The sequence below is a fragment of the Pseudorca crassidens genome, chromosome Y (assembly GCF_039906515.1).
Source record: "Pseudorca crassidens isolate mPseCra1 chromosome Y, mPseCra1.hap1, whole genome shotgun sequence".
In the NCBI taxonomy this organism is placed as follows: Eukaryota; Metazoa; Chordata; class Mammalia; order Artiodactyla; family Delphinidae; genus Pseudorca; species Pseudorca crassidens.
The window spans coordinates 1406603-1421946 of NC_090318.1; the positions used below are offsets into that span (position 1 = coordinate 1406603).

General features: G+C 59.8%; 1 protein-coding gene across 4 annotated transcripts; it reads left to right on the forward strand.

Moving 5' to 3' along the window:
• The first annotated feature begins 3370 nt into the window (after positions 1 to 3370).
• On the forward strand, positions 3371 to 12653 carry LOC137217916 (A-kinase anchor protein 17A-like). 4 transcript variants are annotated; one of them, XM_067724907.1, is made up of 6 exons: positions 3371 to 3538; positions 5139 to 5916; positions 6542 to 6690; positions 9491 to 9731; positions 10729 to 11672; positions 11949 to 12653. In XM_067724907.1, the coding sequence occupies exons 2-6, from the start codon at positions 5155 to 5157 to the stop codon at positions 11959 to 11961; spliced, it is 2109 nt and encodes a 702-aa protein (XP_067581008.1). In that variant the 5' UTR covers positions 3371 to 3538; positions 5139 to 5154; the 3' UTR covers positions 11962 to 12653. The 4 variants fall into 4 exon arrangements, with proteins under 4 accessions (XP_067581008.1, XP_067581009.1, XP_067581006.1 ...); XM_067724905.1 differs by having other exon boundaries at positions 3372 to 3538; positions 11919 to 12653; XM_067724906.1 differs by lacking the exon at positions 3371 to 3538 and adding an exon at positions 4097 to 4745 and having other exon boundaries at positions 11919 to 12653.
• Positions 12654 to 15344: the final 2691 nt, after the last annotated feature.

Sequence of the window (15344 nt, forward strand, 5' to 3'; positions counted from 1 at the left end):
ATGGATGGATAGATGCGTAGATGAATGGATGGATGGGTGGGTGGGTACATGGATGGATGGGTGATGGACAGACGTATGGGTGGATGGGTGGAGGGTGAATGGACACACAGATGGATAGGTGGATGGATGGATGGATGGATGGATGGGTTGTTGGATGAGTGGCTGGATGGGTCAATGGATGGATGGGTAGATGGGTAGATGAATGGATGGATGGGTGGGTGGATGGATGGATGAACAGATAGATAGATGTATGCATACATATATACATACATTTATAGATGCCCATACTAACACCAGGCACTTTTCTCGAAGGAATGGATTAACAGGGTCCCTCGATATGGCTCAAAGTGAAAGGAATGCTGATACAGAGGGGGGAAGGTGTCTAACCTGGAGGGAAGTATCCGAATCTAGATGGAAGCCAGAATTGGAGTAGCTCTGGGTTCAGAAACAGGTGTCCAGCTTACTGTTCTCAATTCTCGCAGTACCTCATTGAATGCCTACATCCAGCATGAACCTGAGTACCTCTGCATCAGCTGTAATTAGTTACATGAAGATGAGGGCACAGCGGAGGAGGGTGGGTCTAATCTAATGTGTACGGGGCCCTTATGAGAAAAAGACGGAGACACACACACAGAGGGAGGACGATCCTTTGAGGATAGAGGCAGAGATGGCAGGGAAGCTGCCACAGGCCAAGGGACACTGGAGATCGCCAGCAAACCACCCAAAGCCAGGAGACGGACCTGGGACAGATCTTTCCTTGGAGCCCTCAGAAGGAACCCACCCAGCCCACACCTTGATTTCAGGCTTCTGGTCTGAAGGGGGTACATTTCTGTGCTGTCTGGGGTAATGTGTTACAGCAGTCCTAAAAACTGAATCGAGTGATGATAAGAAAATCACTGCTTATTTAAGCACGAGAGGAGGTCATTTTCTGCGTGGGGTAAAGAGGCATGTTTTTCTGTGATTAAGGAGGGCTGAGGATCCATATGTTGATTCCAGATGTAGTAGTCATGTATGGCTGGGTAACAAAGGGCTCCAAACGTAGAGGCTATAAACAACAGATGTTTACCATCTCCCAGTTTCCCTAAGTCAGGCGTCCAGGCCCCGGGCTAATGGCGTCCTCTGCTCAAGGGTTCACCGGGCTGAAATCAAGGTGTCAGCCGGGGCTAGGGGTCTCACTGGGGGCTTGGGCTCTCTTCAAAGCTCAGTGCTTGTTGGAAGAATTTCAGTTTCCTGTGTTGGGGCATTAAGACCGTCATCTCCCAGAAGCCACCTGCCAATCCCTGCCAAGTGGTATTTTTCCACCAGGCAGTTTGCTCCCTCGAGGCAACCAGGCAGTTTCTCTGCTGTTTCAAAGCTCTCCGACGTCTTAGCCCTGACTCCGACACCTGATTAGGTCAGGCCCATCCAGAATAATCTCTCCTTCCATTAGCTCGAATCAGTGGATTATAGACTTAAATTACAACCACAGAATTCCTTCACCATTGCCATATAATCCTGGGAGCGATATCTCATCCTATTCCCAGGTCCCCGTCACGCTCAACGAGAAGGATTTATATACCCACGCATATACCATGCCAGCACAAAGGATTCAGGCTACAGGTAATTGGGAACTTTGTTTTTCTGTTTCTGGGGTACATCCCCTGGAGGAACATTTTGCTCAAAACTGTAAAAGGATTTTCCTTGAACATTTCCCAAATTATTACAATCATCTCTTAGTCTTGCCGCTCCCGAAGAAGTGAATACCTCATTTCTTAATTCACTTTGCAAATTGCTTGGTAGAACACAGCGGAAAAGCAGTTTCCAAATTTAACAGTTCTCCAGGGAAATAAGCAAGCCATCCACATGCAAGCAGCCTTTGGGAGAACGGCTTTCAAGGGAACACCAAACACCTTTACGTTCTCCAGAAGAAGACAAAAGAAAGCAGAAAAGATACATACCCCACTGAGAAGCCTGCCTGTGTTCAAAGAGGGACCCCCCTACCTGGGGGGACCCTGGAGCCTCCGTTTCCTCCTTGTCAGGTGGATGTCATGATTATATTTGACTATATGGGTAGCATTTAATTCGACTACATATCTCACCCATAGCAGACACCCAGCAAAAACCCAGGAGCCTCTTTTCAAAACTCCACCTGACATAGGGTGGAGTTACCCACTCTCGCCCCTTCTGAAGCAAATGCTTTGGCACTTTCCGTGTTGAAAAACAGAGGGTCTGTGCTCTTGTTCTCCGACCCTGGGTTGTTTATTTTTTAATAAACTTATTATTTTTATTTTTGGCTGTGTTGGGTCTTCGTTGCTGTGCACTGGCTCTAGGCGCACGGACTTCTGTAGTTGTAGCACGCGGGCTCAGTGATTGCGGCTCATGGGCTCTAGAGCGCAGGCTCAGTAGCTGTGGCGCAGGGCTTAGTTGCTCTGCCGCATGTGGGATCTTCCCAGGCCAGGACTCGAACCCGTTCCCCTTGCATTGGCAGGCGGATTCTTAACCACTGCACCATCAGGGAAGCCCCCAACCCTGGATTTTCAATGTGGGGACTTGTGACATATTTGGGGCATCAGAATCACATGCCTTGTGCAGCGCCTGGCACAAAGTGGGAGCTTAATAAATTGTCATTTGTTAATTTATATCATAAAATTATATGTATATTATTATGCATAAAATATATGTAACATGTAGTTATGCAAAAGTTCATTACATATGAAATACGTTGCATATAACGCCTAAAGCATATTATTACTTATTTACATTTAAATTTTAGATATTATTAGGCTTCACCTTAAAATGATAAAATACATAAAGTATATGTCAAGTAAGTAAAAATAATCGATATGTAATTTGTGTCATTTTCAGATATTAAAAATAAATATTATAGAAAAATAAATGTTAAAATGTAAAACATTCAAAATGTAAAAATACTATATGTTTACACTAACATTGTATTACATATGTAGATGTAATTACCTTATAATATAATAACGTTATGCAACGAATCAATTCCTATAGTAAATAAAATAATCAATATGTAATTAGGTAATAGTTTATAACGAAATTATATTACATATTATGTGCGATGCATAATTATAATAGAAATTTAGGCCCAAACACCTGGTCCCGGTCCTAAGGCAGGTGGCCTCACACTCCTGCCCCAGGTGTGGCCTCCGCCTGGACCTGAACACAGGTAGCGGCCTGGGGGCGGGGTGGGCTCGCGCATGAGCAGTGCAAAGCCCGGGGGGGGGAGGGGAGGCCCCGGCCTGCACCACCCCGTCGTCTCCGGAAGTCCCGCCTCTGAGGGCGGGACCAGGGCCTGGAGGAGAAACAGGGAGCCGCCGCGCGGCCGTTTCCGCGGGCCCCGGCGCCGGAAGCGGATATGCGTCACAGGGGCGGGCGGCGGCGGCGGCGGTGGCGGAGGGTCGCGTTGGGGTTGCCTCCGGTGGACGGTCGCGACGCCGGGCGGGGAGGCCGCGCCTGCCAGGGTCGTCGGGGGCCCGCGGAGAGCTGGGGCCAGGGCGGCGGCGGCCTGGGACGCAGGCGGAACCCCGCTCCGGTGAGCGCCGCCCGCAGCCGCCTCCGCCCGCGAGCCGGGCGGGGGTCTGGGAGCGGGGACCCAGTGGCCGTGGTATCAGAGGGCCGGGGTCTGCGGGGCTCTCGGGAACAGGGACCCAGGGGCGGAGGACCCAGAGGTCGGGAGTCTGCGGGCGGCCTGGGGGCGGGGGTCGTAGGCCTGGGGACCTGGAGTCTGGGAATCGAGGGCCTAGGTCTGTGAGGAGCCGGGGGAGGGGGACCTGGGGTGACGAGGTAGCAGGGGCCGAGGTCTGCGGGGATCTTGGGGCCGAGGACACTGGGGGCTGGGAGAAGAGCCAAAGGCGTCCGGGGAGACGGGGGTTCCCAGGAGGCCACTGGTACCGGGGGGTGCGGTGCGGGGGGTGAGGGCAGGGCCGGTGACAGAGAGGGAAGGAGGCGGGGCCGGGAGCTGGGGGTTCCGAGGTTAATGGGGTTGGCGGGGGTTACAGGCAGCGGCCCGGGACAGGGAAGGCGGGAACTGAGGGGCGGGGGGGACAGTTAGAGGGGCTGGAGGTACTGGGCACCGCGTAGGGTTAGCTGGGGGTATCCGGGCAGCGAAGGGGCTGGGGGTCGCGCCCAGGATGCAGGAGAAGCCAAGCAACAGGGAAGCTGGGAGTACCAGGGCTCCCGGCAGGCAGGCGGGGGAGGGGGGTAGGGTGTCTGGCGCTCTGGTTCGGGCCCTCCCTGCGGCCTTTGGGGTCCTGTGGAGCGGGGAGTCACAGGTCTCAAACCAGGCCAGAGCTCCTCTGCAGTGCCCCTGACCCTGCCACGTGGCTTTCCTCCAGCTGGGACGCCCGCACCCCTGGGGTTCCTCCTGGATCTGGGGCGGGAGCTCCGAGAGCTAGCGGGTGGGCGGGCAGACCGGCTGAGGCTGCCACCTGTAGGGCTTGGTGTCCGTGGGTCAGGCTTTCTGGAAGCAGGCACGTCTCCCAGCAGGTGGGAAGAGCTGGGGGAGGAGGGTAGGAGGGGCTCCCTCCCCTCCCCCGGTTTCCAAAAGGTCACTTTTTATGCTTTATCTGGGAACAGAGAGGGTGCCTCTGCCCACAGTGGGGAAGTTGAAGTCGATGGCCCTTGGCTGTTTTTTTCAGCCTGAAACTTCTTTCCTGTTTCTTCCGTGGAAACACAGGGCCACCTCCTCCACAGACCCTGCCAGATGCCTGTCCTGGGCCGTCCCTTCCCTCCCCCGTGAGGTGTGTGCACCCTCTGGTGGAGGTGGCGGGTGGAGCCGGCCTGCCCCGTGTTTGCTGAGGGCAGCGACCGACCCCGCCGAGCTGGGCTCCCACTGCCTTGGCCCCGGGAGAGCTGCCTCTGGGTACTGGGGGCAGGTCAGCGCTGCTGGAGGAGTCGGGCTGCCAGCTGTGCCTAAACGTTTTGTCGGCCCGTTTTCTCCCCTGCTTTAGTGTAATCTCATTAAAAGCACCAACGTCTCGGGCCGAGGGCCTTTCCCTCTGTAGAGGCCCGTGTGCCTGACGTACAGAGAGCGAGCAGACTTGCCTCCCTGCTCCGGGCCCGCGGCACCGGCCAGCCTGGGACACCTCGGCCCGGTGCCCGGCCCTGACCCGTCGCGCACGGTTGTTTTTCAGGCCCGAGGTCCCGGCTATGGCTGCGGCTACCATCGTGCACGACACGTCCGAGGCGGTGGAGCTGTGCCCTCCCTACGGCCTGTACCTGAAGCCCATCACGAAAATGACCATCAGCGTGGCGCTCCCGCAGCTGAAGCAGCCGGGCAAGTCCATCTCCAACTGGGAGGTGATGGAGCGCCTGAAGGGCATGGTGCGCGACCACCAGTTCTCCGCGCTGCGCATCTCCAAGAGCACCATGGACTTTATCCGCTTCGAGGGCGAGGTGGAGAACAAGAGCCTGGTCAGGGCCTTCCTGGCCTGCCTGGACGGCAAGACCATCAAGCTCAGCGGCTTCTCCGACATCCTCAAGGTGCGCGCCGCCGAGTTCAAGATCGACTTCCCCACCCGCCACGACTGGGACTCCTTCTTCCGGGACGCCAAGGACATGAACGAGACGCTGCCGGGCGAGCGGCCCGACACCATCCACCTGGAGGGGCTGCCCTGCAAGTGGTTCGCCCTGAAGGAGTCGGGCTCCGAGAAGCCCAGCGAGGAGGTGCTGGTCCGGGTGTTTGAGCGCTTCGGGGAGATCCGCAACGTGGACATCCCCATGCTGGACCCCTACCGCGAGGAGATGACGGGCCGCAACTTCCACACCTTCAGCTTCGGGGGCCACCTGAACTTCGAGGCCTACGTGCAGTACCGCGAGTACGCGGGCTTCATCCAGGCCATGAGCGCCCTGCGCGGCATGAAGCTCATGTACAAGGGCGAGGACGGCAAGGCCGTGGCCTGCAACATCAAGGTGAGGGAGGGGCCCCTGCAGCGCGGGCAGGGCCCCGTGGAGAAGGTCCCCGCGGCAGGCCGCGCCCTGCAGGACGGCAGCCGCGGGCAGGGGAGCGGGCGGCCCCGTGCTTCTCTCACAGAGCCTGCGTCTTCAGGGCGCGCGAGGGAGCCGAACGTCCTCCCGTGGCTGCCAAGGTGACGGTCGCCCTGGGAGGAGCTCCAGCCGGGCCCCCAAACGTCCCTTGAAACGAGGCGACGGTTCTTTTACGGCCGCGCACTGTGCCCCGTGCCGCCTGGGCGGGGGAGGCGCGGCAGCCGGCCTCGGGGCCCCGGGGCCCTGTGGCAGGAGGGGAGAGGGGCGCGTTTCCCGCCGGTACCGGGGCAGGGCGTCGGGCCTCCGGGTACGCTCGTGCTCCTGGCGCTGTCCCTGTGGTTCGTGGTCCCCTTCCCCTCTCGGGAGAAGTGGGGTCCTGAGCGCTGACCGTGAGGCTCGGGGCCCGTGGCCACGCAGGGGAGGGCGTCCCGGGAGCCCCTTCCCTGCGCTGAGTCTGGGGGAGCCGGCCTCGCGCGGGCGGGGCTGTCGCCCTCAGGGAGGCTCTCCGGTCGCCGGACCCGCCCCAACCTGCCCCGTTCTCCCTCTGAAGGTTTCTTTCGATTCGACCAAACACTTGAGCGACGCCTCCATCAGGAAACGGCAGCTCGAGCGGCAGAAGCTTCAGGAGCTGGAGCAGCAGCGGGAGGAGCAGAAGCGCCGGGAGAAGGAGGCGGAGGAGAGGCAGAGGGCCGAGGAGAGGTGCGTGCGGCCCGGGCCGCTCGGGGCTCCCGCCTGGGCCCCGTGCGCGCACCCGTGTGCGCATGTGCGGGCGGCGGCGGCGGTGGCGGTGGCGGGGCCAAGCCCCCTACCCGCGTGGCCCTGCCCAGTGCCCTGGACGGGCCTTCCCCCTCCGAGCCTCCCTGAGTGCCATGCGCGGGTCCTGCTGACACAGGCACGGAGTCTTGGCTGTTTTGCAGGTTTTTGCGTTCAGGCTGAAGCTGCTTTTAAGTGAAGTAGAGAACTGATGACGTTGGCGGGTTTTTGCAAAAACGCCTCATTTAGGTCTGTAAAGTAACTGAGGTTCACGTGTCTAATGGCAAACTCGGGGGACGACCTTTCCCCCTTTTATCTTTTGCTTTATGAGTTATAAGAGCAACCTAACGATACTACCTGGATTTTAGAAAACAAGGAAAGATTCTTCTTGGTCCATCACGGCTGCTGTGCGCTTGGTGTTTCTTTCCAGCGTGTGTGTGTGTGTGTGTGTGTGTGTGTGTGTGTGTGTGTGTATGTGTGTGTGTGTGTGTTACAGTCAAGGTGTCGTGTGTTTTGCAGAGTGTTGTTCAGTCTTAGGTGTGCGTGATCTGGGCAGTTCATTGTTCACCAGTCTGTTTATCTGTTGCCTGAATTGACTTACCTCTTGCCCTGGCTGTCGGGTTCCTGTTTTGTTTTCCCTTCTTCACCGACAGCACTAACACAGATGCGGAGATATCTCGGCGGGTAGCAGTTCCTTTGTCTGCACCGGAACCCAGTTCCAGGGTAGTGCGTCCAGACCATGCTGCTGTTCTCTGCTCAGCCCCACGTGGCTCCCGCGGGGAGGCGGGGATGCCTGGGCTGCAGACGAGGGTGTGGCCGTTGGTCGGGGGCCAGGAGCCCCGGAGTAAGGCCGTGGGTGCAGAGAGAGGAACGGGCGTCCGGGGAGTGTAGGCTGTGCTCGCTGCGTGGCTGCCCTCAGGAGGCGGCCCTTGGCGGGGACGGTTGGGATCGTGCAGTGAACCGGGCCGCAGCGTCAGCACGGCCCCCTCAGGCAGAACCGGGAAGCGCAAGTGGCGTGCGGACCACCCACCCGCCCTTGTCCCAAACGGGCCTTGTCCTCCCTCTTCGAGGTGGGCCGTGACCACAAGCCCCCGAGCTGGGGGGTGTAGAAGTTCCCCACGGCCTTCCTAAAGCAGCTCTGAGGTCTCGTTAAAGGCAATTTGCTTGACCTTACGGCAGGAAAAGCGGGTGGGGAAACGGGACTGAGAGTGGCCTTGGAGGACACAGAGCAGGACACGTCCTGGTGAGGACCCGGCCTCGCAGCCCCAGGGCGGCGCCTCGGCTGTGGCCACGGAGCGTGGCAGGGCTGGCCTGGCACGAGCGGTGGGCCTGGGAGGCGCCCAGGGTGAGCAGTGGTGGCCAGGGCTGTGGGGCGGAGCCTCGGCGTCTGTGCCGCATCACGGGCGCGCGTCTCTGGGTCCTTCGGTGTTCATAGGAACAGAGTGCAACTGCCCAGTAGCGGTCGCGTTCCTGGTCGTGGCACGCCGTGGGCCATGAGCTCCACAGTTGAGAGCTGTGGGCACTTGAGGCCCGTGAGGCAGCTAGGACCCGCAGCTCTTGACGGACACCTGCTGCGGGAGGCCTTCAGGTGTGTGTGGCCTCCTGGACGCCGGCACCCTCGAGCTGTCCTGCTTCCCCGTGTTAGCTCGGCCTCGGTGCCCAGCCCGCCCCCTCCTCTGCGTCCGGATGAGCTTGGGTCCTCCCGCCGCCTCCTCCGGGCCTGGCACCCTGGGAGTGATGTCGGCTCTTCTGCAGACAGTCCGCCTTCTGGCCTCAGGGGTCTCCTCTGTGTCTGGTCCTTCCCGCAGCGACCTCGCCTCTCTGCTGTGCCGGCCCCACCGGCAACTCAGCGAACAAAAGCTCGCAGGAGATGCGGGTGTGCCGGGTGGACACATCCGTTGGTCTTCAGACCTTCCCTGGGGGTCTGGAGCCATCCTGCTTTCGGTGGCATCCTCATTTCCGAACGAGGAAGGATGTTGTTAGGGTCTAGGCTGGCGGGTGTGGTGCGGGGGTGTTTATGGAACAGTCGCTGTCTCCAGGGAGTGTGTACGCAGTGATCTCGCAGGGTTTCCCCAGGCAGTGCGTCCTCTCGGGACCCCTTGATCGGGGTACACCCCAAGGCAGACCGGGTCGGGTTTGCGTCCCCGTGCCTTTGTCGTTTCCACTACTTCCTATGAAAGGCCATGCGGTACAGTCTCTCGTGTTTGGTCTTGCCCTTAGCTCGCTGCTTCCGGAACCTTCCTGCGGCTGTGTACGTTGCCGATTCCCTCCCGCTCAGGGCCCGCGGGTTCCCAGGGTGTGAAAGCCCGGGCCGGGTGTCTCCGCTGCCGCTGGGGCTGGGGACGGTGCAGCACGCTGGCTCTAAGTTCAGGGTGCGTGCGGCCAGCGGAGGGGCCTCGTCGCTCTGCGTCGCAGCCCTTTCCCCGTCCGTCCGTCGTCGCCCCTCCGCCATCCGGGTGCCTCTTGTTCAAAACTCAGCGGCCGCTGCGTCCTCCCTGGCCATCCATCCCTTTCTTCACGATTCCGGGCTGGGGTCGCACTCAGCGAGACTCTCCCGCGGATGACGCCAGAAAGTCGCAGCCCCTGAGCGCCGCGCTCCTCGGGGTCCCCGGATGCGACTGAGGTTTCTCCGGGGAGGAAGCGCCGCGATGCCGAGCCCCGCGGCCGCCACCCGGGTGCCCTGTGGATGGCGCGCCCTCGCGCATGCGGCCCGCGGCCTCACGGAGCCCGTGTCTCGCTCGCGCAGGAAGCAGAAGGAGCTGGAGGAGCAGGAGCGCGAGAGGCGGCGGGAGGAGAAGCTGCGCAGGCGCGCGCAGAGGCAGCGGGAGCGCGAGCTGCGGCGCGGCCAGCGGAAGCTGGAGAGGCTGCAGGCGGAGGAGCAGCGGAAGCTGCAGGAGAAGATCCGGCTGGAGGAGCGCAAGCTGCTGCTGGCGCAGCGCAACCTGCAGTCCATCCGGCTCATCGCCGAGCTGCTGAGCCGCGCCAAGGTACCACCTGCCGCGCCTGCGGGACACGGCGCCCGGCCCGCGGGTGGGGCTCGTTGCGCGGGACGACGCTTCTGGCGTCCCCGGGTCGGCGCTCCACATCCGCGCCCTGTGCTGAGGGAGCCTGCGGAGCTGTGGGTCGGCCTCCCCACGTCCAGGCCTCGCAAGGGCCGGCCTGACGGGGAGGGGGGCGGGGGTTAGGTGGCGGGAAGTGGGGGTGGGCAGAACCCGCCAAGGGCCGCCCGCCCACCCCTGGGGCTCACTGGGGCCGCGCTGCTCAGGCCCCGTCAGGTCAGCCGCCCTGGGCCGGGGCCTGCCGGGGGTCGGGGCGGAGGCCGGAAGATGCGCGGTCCTCGCCGTGGCCCCGGGAAGCCAGGCGCCTGGAGCCGGGCCGCGCCCCCTCGGTCCGCAGCTGCAGAGCTGACAGGTCTCAGCTGCGCTGTGCGGACGGCCCTCCCGGTTCCCGCACCTGCTTCTCCTGGAGGCCAGGCCGGTAACTGCCGCGAGCCGGGCCGGGGGCGTGGACGGACCTTGCTGGGCGCGCCTGGTGCTCAGGCGGGCCACGGAGTCAGGCGCGGGGCGACCCTAACCTGTTGTCTGGTTACAGTTGTGATCAGTCCGCGGGAAGGAGCGTGGCGGGCGCGCTGAGACCTGTGGCAGCGTGTTCTTGTTTCATGGTGAATATTGAAGACCCTGAGCAGGCCCGGCCCCGCGCCTCCGCGCCGTAATCTCAGTTCCCCGTGGCCGGCGACCTTCGCACCGACAGCAGGCGCAGAAGGCCCGCCCCGGGGCTGCGGCGAGGAGCTTTGCCAGGGCTTTCCTCCGCCGGCTGGGCAGGACGCCCGGGCGCGGGCAGGTGCGGCGGGCCGGGCTCCAGCCGGCCGCCCGCCCGCCCGCCCACCCGCCGGGTCCCCCAGGCCGGCGTCTGCAGAGCCGCGCGCCGCGGAGCGTCCGTGCGGGTTCAGAGCCCAGCTCAGGCGCGGCCCCCTCTGTCCCGCAGGCCGTGAAGCTGCGGCAGCAGGAGCAGCGGGAGGAGACGCTGCGGCTGCAGCAGCAGGAGGAGCGCCGGCGGCTGCAGGAAGCGGAGCTGCGGCGAGTGGAGGAGGAGAAGGAGCGCGCGCTGGGCCTGCAGCGCCGGGAGCGCGAGCTGCGCGAGCGTCTGCTCAGCATCCTGCTCAGCAAGAAGGCGGACGGCGCCCGCGCGCCCGCGGGTCTGGGCGCCGCGCACGCGCACCTGCTGCAGCCGGTGCTGGACATCCTGCACACCGTGTCGGCCGGCTGCTCGGGCGCCGCCCCGCCCACGCCCACGCCCGGCGCCCAGCGCGAGGACCCGCCCCGGCCGCCGGCCGCGGGTCCCGCCCAGAACATGAACGGCGGTGCCGCGGACGAGGCCCCGAGCAAGGAGGGGCAGGATCCTCGCCGTGTCGCCCCCGACGACGGCCCTTCCGAGAAGAGGTGCCCCGGCGTCCTCGCCTGCATCCCCGACAACAACCAGCAGCCCAAGGCCGCGCCCGCCGCCTGCGAGCAGAGCGCGCCCAGGAAGGACGCGCGCTCCGAGCAAGACAAGTGCAACCGTGAGCCCAGCGGGGGCCGCGGCCGGGCCAGCGGGGACCGGGGCAGCGATGACGGGCCCAAGCGGGAGCGCAGCCGGCCGCGGCGGGCGGGCAGCCGGGAGGACGTGAGGCTGCCCAAGGAGCGGAGGTCGCACAGGAAGCGCTCGCACCAGGACGGGAGCCCCCGCCGGCGCAGCGCCAGCCCCGAGCGCGAGCACGAGCACGAGCACGAGCGGTCGCGGAGGTCCCACAGCAGAGACCGGCATGGCCGGCGGGAGAGGAGCCGGGACCGGGACCGCAGGGGCAGCTCGGGCAGGAAGCGCAGCCGCCACCGACGCAGCGAGAGGTCGCGCTCGGGCTCCCCCAGCCGGCACCGCAGCACCTGGAACAGGTAATGCACGGAGGGCCCAGGCAGCAGCTGTCCCGGAGGACCAGGACGGGGGGAGGGGGGGCGCACGTCCTGCTGCTGCTCGCTGCCCCCCACGCCACCCCGCCACCCCCCCCAGCACACCCAGGGAGCTCCCTGGTGAGGAAGGCACCGCCTCCAGCCTCCTCTCGCTCGTGGCCGTGGGTCTAGTTCAGAGGCATCGTCCCCGGTGACGAGCTTTCGTTTCCCTTAAAACTGTTGATCCAATAGCTTTAACGTCAGCAGTCCTCTCTGAATCAGGAGGAACACGTAGGCCGCCAGCCGTGAGAATTGCAGACCACCCCACCCTGGGCACACAGGCTGGCAGCGCCGAATCCCGCACCTGCTCGGAGACGCCTCTCATAGTCACTTCACGGGAGCTGCCTGTCGCGTCACGGGGATGGACTGTCCGGTGTGGCGGCCACAGCCCCATGGGGCATGGAAAAGAGGAAGCCTCGCCCTGCGGGTGTTTTTTTGTTTTTTGGTTTCTTCCCTCTTTTGTAAGTTTAACGGACTGGGAACAAAGTTTGGGTGGGATGCCAAAGGAAAATGGCTCTGGTGCATTTAAGTCATCGGCGGGGAAGCTGTACGTTCTGCAACGCGGAAACTCAGACGTGCCGTCTTTTTAGGTGTGGGCAGGTGCGGAAGTGGTACAGAGGGTCCCAGAAGCTCACTTTTCTACAAATTCAAGTAATTCAGCGTAAAAAAAAAAAGGTTGATTAAAATTAGTTTTGGTTCCTAGTCAAGGTTAGCCTGTGTGGTTTTTTTAAGAAACCGTTTTGCTAAATTATTTTTACTTGGAGCGTTTCAGATTTAATGCTGCAAACATGTTAAATTTTATAATCGTTGGCTTCTCTGAGTGAAGCTCAGAAATACTTAAAAATAGCTGTTATCGTCCGCCTTAGGAGAGATGGTGTTTATTCCAGTTTGCCTTTTTATGGTGAAATAAAATCCTTTTCCAATGAACTAATGTTTCCCATACTTAATGTGTGTTCGCGTTTTTAAGTTCTTTGGGCTGCCTCACTGACCTGAGCGTGATTTGGCGTATCTGAAATCGCTGGTTTCTAAAGATTCATTTCACATGCTGTCACTTTTGTAAAGTAACTCCCTGGAGGAGAACACGGCTCCTGAGACTCCTTCAATTTGCTTGCCGGGAACATAAAAGTGTAGCAAGTTCACGGAAGCAGTCTTTTTAAAGCTACAGTGCCATTAAAAAAAAAAGACTTCAAGTGGTTCTCTCCTCACCTTGAGTTGGGGTAGCAGGTAGGTGTCAGTGCCCCTGCTGGGACCCCGAGCTGCAAGTGATCCCTCCGTCTGTCTGTGTTTTAAGTCAAACGCAGATGTTCTCAGCACGTGGAGGGCAGTTATATGCTTTCTCCACCCTAGTCACATCATCGTCAAGATCTCAGGTCGGCACAATAGACTTGCACTTTCCTTCTCTGCGCTGACATTGGTCTGGTCTGTCACCAGTCGAGGTGTGCGTGCAGGACGTGCTCAGATGCCCAGTGATTGGAGATGCCTCTCAGAGGTGCACACGGGCAGCTGTGTCAGGATTCCTGCAGCCTGGCATTAAGTGTTTTTTGCCCCATCAGCAGCTCTGAGAAAGTCGGAGGACTGGGTGTCACTCTGGGTGCCCAGGATATGTTGCTGGATGAGACAGGCCCCCTGAAACATGGGAATCTTGAAGGAGCAAGTACAGGACTGAGGAGCAGGCCACGTGGCATCGTGTGTGTATGTAGGGGAGGTCTCTGAAGTCAAGGGAGATCTCCGTGAGGTCAGAGGAGGTTTCTCTGAAGTGAGGGAGAGTCAGATCAGCACACATCTCTGAGGTCAGGGGAGGTATCGCTGTGGACGAGAGTCAGGCATCTGAATTCTAAACCTGTTCCACTGATCATGCGTATTCCACCTCCAAAACCACTGAGCTATGCAGCAGAAGGTAGAGGCATAATCAGTGCTGCCCAGGCCAATCCTCCCTTACCGACTGGTCCTCCGCCTGCTGGGTCTGTCAGTTCCTGAGACAGGGGTGGCATTGACATCTCCAGCCGTAGCAGCAGATGCATCTTTTTCTCCTCAAAGGCCTAACAGTTTGTGCCTTTTGTGTTTGACACTGTGTTATTAGTTGCGTACAAGTTAAGGATTGTCACGTCTCCTTGGAGAACTGGCTCCTTGGTCATTTGCAGTGCCCTTCTGTACCTTGATAATTTTCCTTGTCCTGAAGTCTGTTTGGTGGTAAATGGGGAGGAAAGGAATTTGATGGAAAGGGATGTCCGTTACGTGTATGTGTCTCCTAGACACACACACAGCATCCGAGGGTGTCAGGGGAAAAGAAGGTTTTGGCGTAAGCCATGATTGTTCTCTCTTTTCAAGCCAAGCTCCACAGAGGAGAGGACAGTAGTTTTTTGTTGTGACACAGCAGATACTTTTAGAGGCAACGTGCCTAAGAATGAGGATTCGGGAGCCTGGCTTAGAACCGTTTGACCCAACAGCCCCTCTCCTGTGAGGCTGACGGCAGTGACTTGCGTGGGGACCAGGTGAAGAGCACCCATACAGCCCGTTGGGATCCTGCTGGTTTGGACTCATCTTGGGTTTAAGGCACTTGTCGTCCTTATGACTTAGGGTGGGATTTCCCAGGTTACAGTGCAACCAACCCTTATCCACGGGTTCCACATCCATGGATTCAGTGAACCGCAGATTGAATACTATGTTTACCACCCGCGGTTGGTTGAAGCCGTGTGTGCGGAACCATGGATCCGGGAGGTGGACTCTGGGACTGCAGCATCGGCGAATTTTGGTACCGGCGGTGAGTCCTGGAACGGATCCCCGTAGATACCGAGGGACAATTGTGCTTTCGTTTATTTTCTATAAGTTCTCTTGTTTTCTGTAGGAGTTGTTAGCGATAAAAAATAGAGATTAATTGAAACACGTCTGTTAACTAATTCGATTTTATCTTCACAAACCAGGATTTTTCTTAGTTCTGAGGTGACTAGACTGTAATCAAGGGCGCTGTGAGTAAGGAACACGTTCATTGAGGAAATGGAAGGTTTCCACCCTAGAAGCGTTGTCCTGCCAACTTCTGGGGTGAATGAATGGGAGGTTTGCTTCTCCTTTTCTGTCTGTCTCACAGCATTTTGTCCTGAGCCTCGTTCTAGCCGAGTGGGCTCGTTATCTCATTGTAGGTAAATAAAAACCACGCCCAATTTATCCGTTTCACCCGGCGGAGATGTTCTCCAGACCTGAGGGCCTGGGGGTCACCAGGTGTTCTGGGATTTGGGACTTGACTGTGGCTCTTGTGTCCTCTGGAACCTAGCGCCCTGCATTCGAGGAGAGACTGGGACATGAGGGAAGGCGAAGAGCTCTCAGGGAGGGACGGGGCTGACGTGGCGTCGCGCAGTTGTCTCACCCCTGTCACTGCCATCTTCACTCCTGCAGACCCTGCATCTGACAGGCGACTATCGATGCAAAGGGATTTTTGACCTGCTTTCGTTTTGTAGTTGCTTTTACTTATCTGGATTTTTAAAGTTCTGCCAAAGAGGAGGGTGTCACCACTGTAACCATGCCTCGCTACTCCAGGCACCTGTGCTTTTCCTCACCATGCCTATCCCTGCTCAACACACACGGCGGAAACCCCGCCGACTCACCTGAGTCACCTAGGCTGCT

What these genes read in the sequence shown, in the direction of transcription:
- LOC137217916 (XM_067724905.1), top strand. Translation starts at nt 5,155, where the DNA reads ATGGCTGCGGCTACCATCGTGCACGACACGTCCGAGGCGGTGGAGCTG. An exon ending in CCGTGGCCTGCAACATCAAG is followed by an intron (nt 5,917 to 6,541) that starts GTGAGGGAGGGG and finishes CTCCCTCTGAAG; the next exon opens with GTTTCTTTCGATTCGACCAA. An exon ending in AGGCAGAGGGCCGAGGAGAG is followed by an intron (nt 6,691 to 9,490) that starts GTGCGTGCGGCC and finishes TCGCTCGCGCAG; the next exon opens with GAAGCAGAAGGAGCTGGAGG.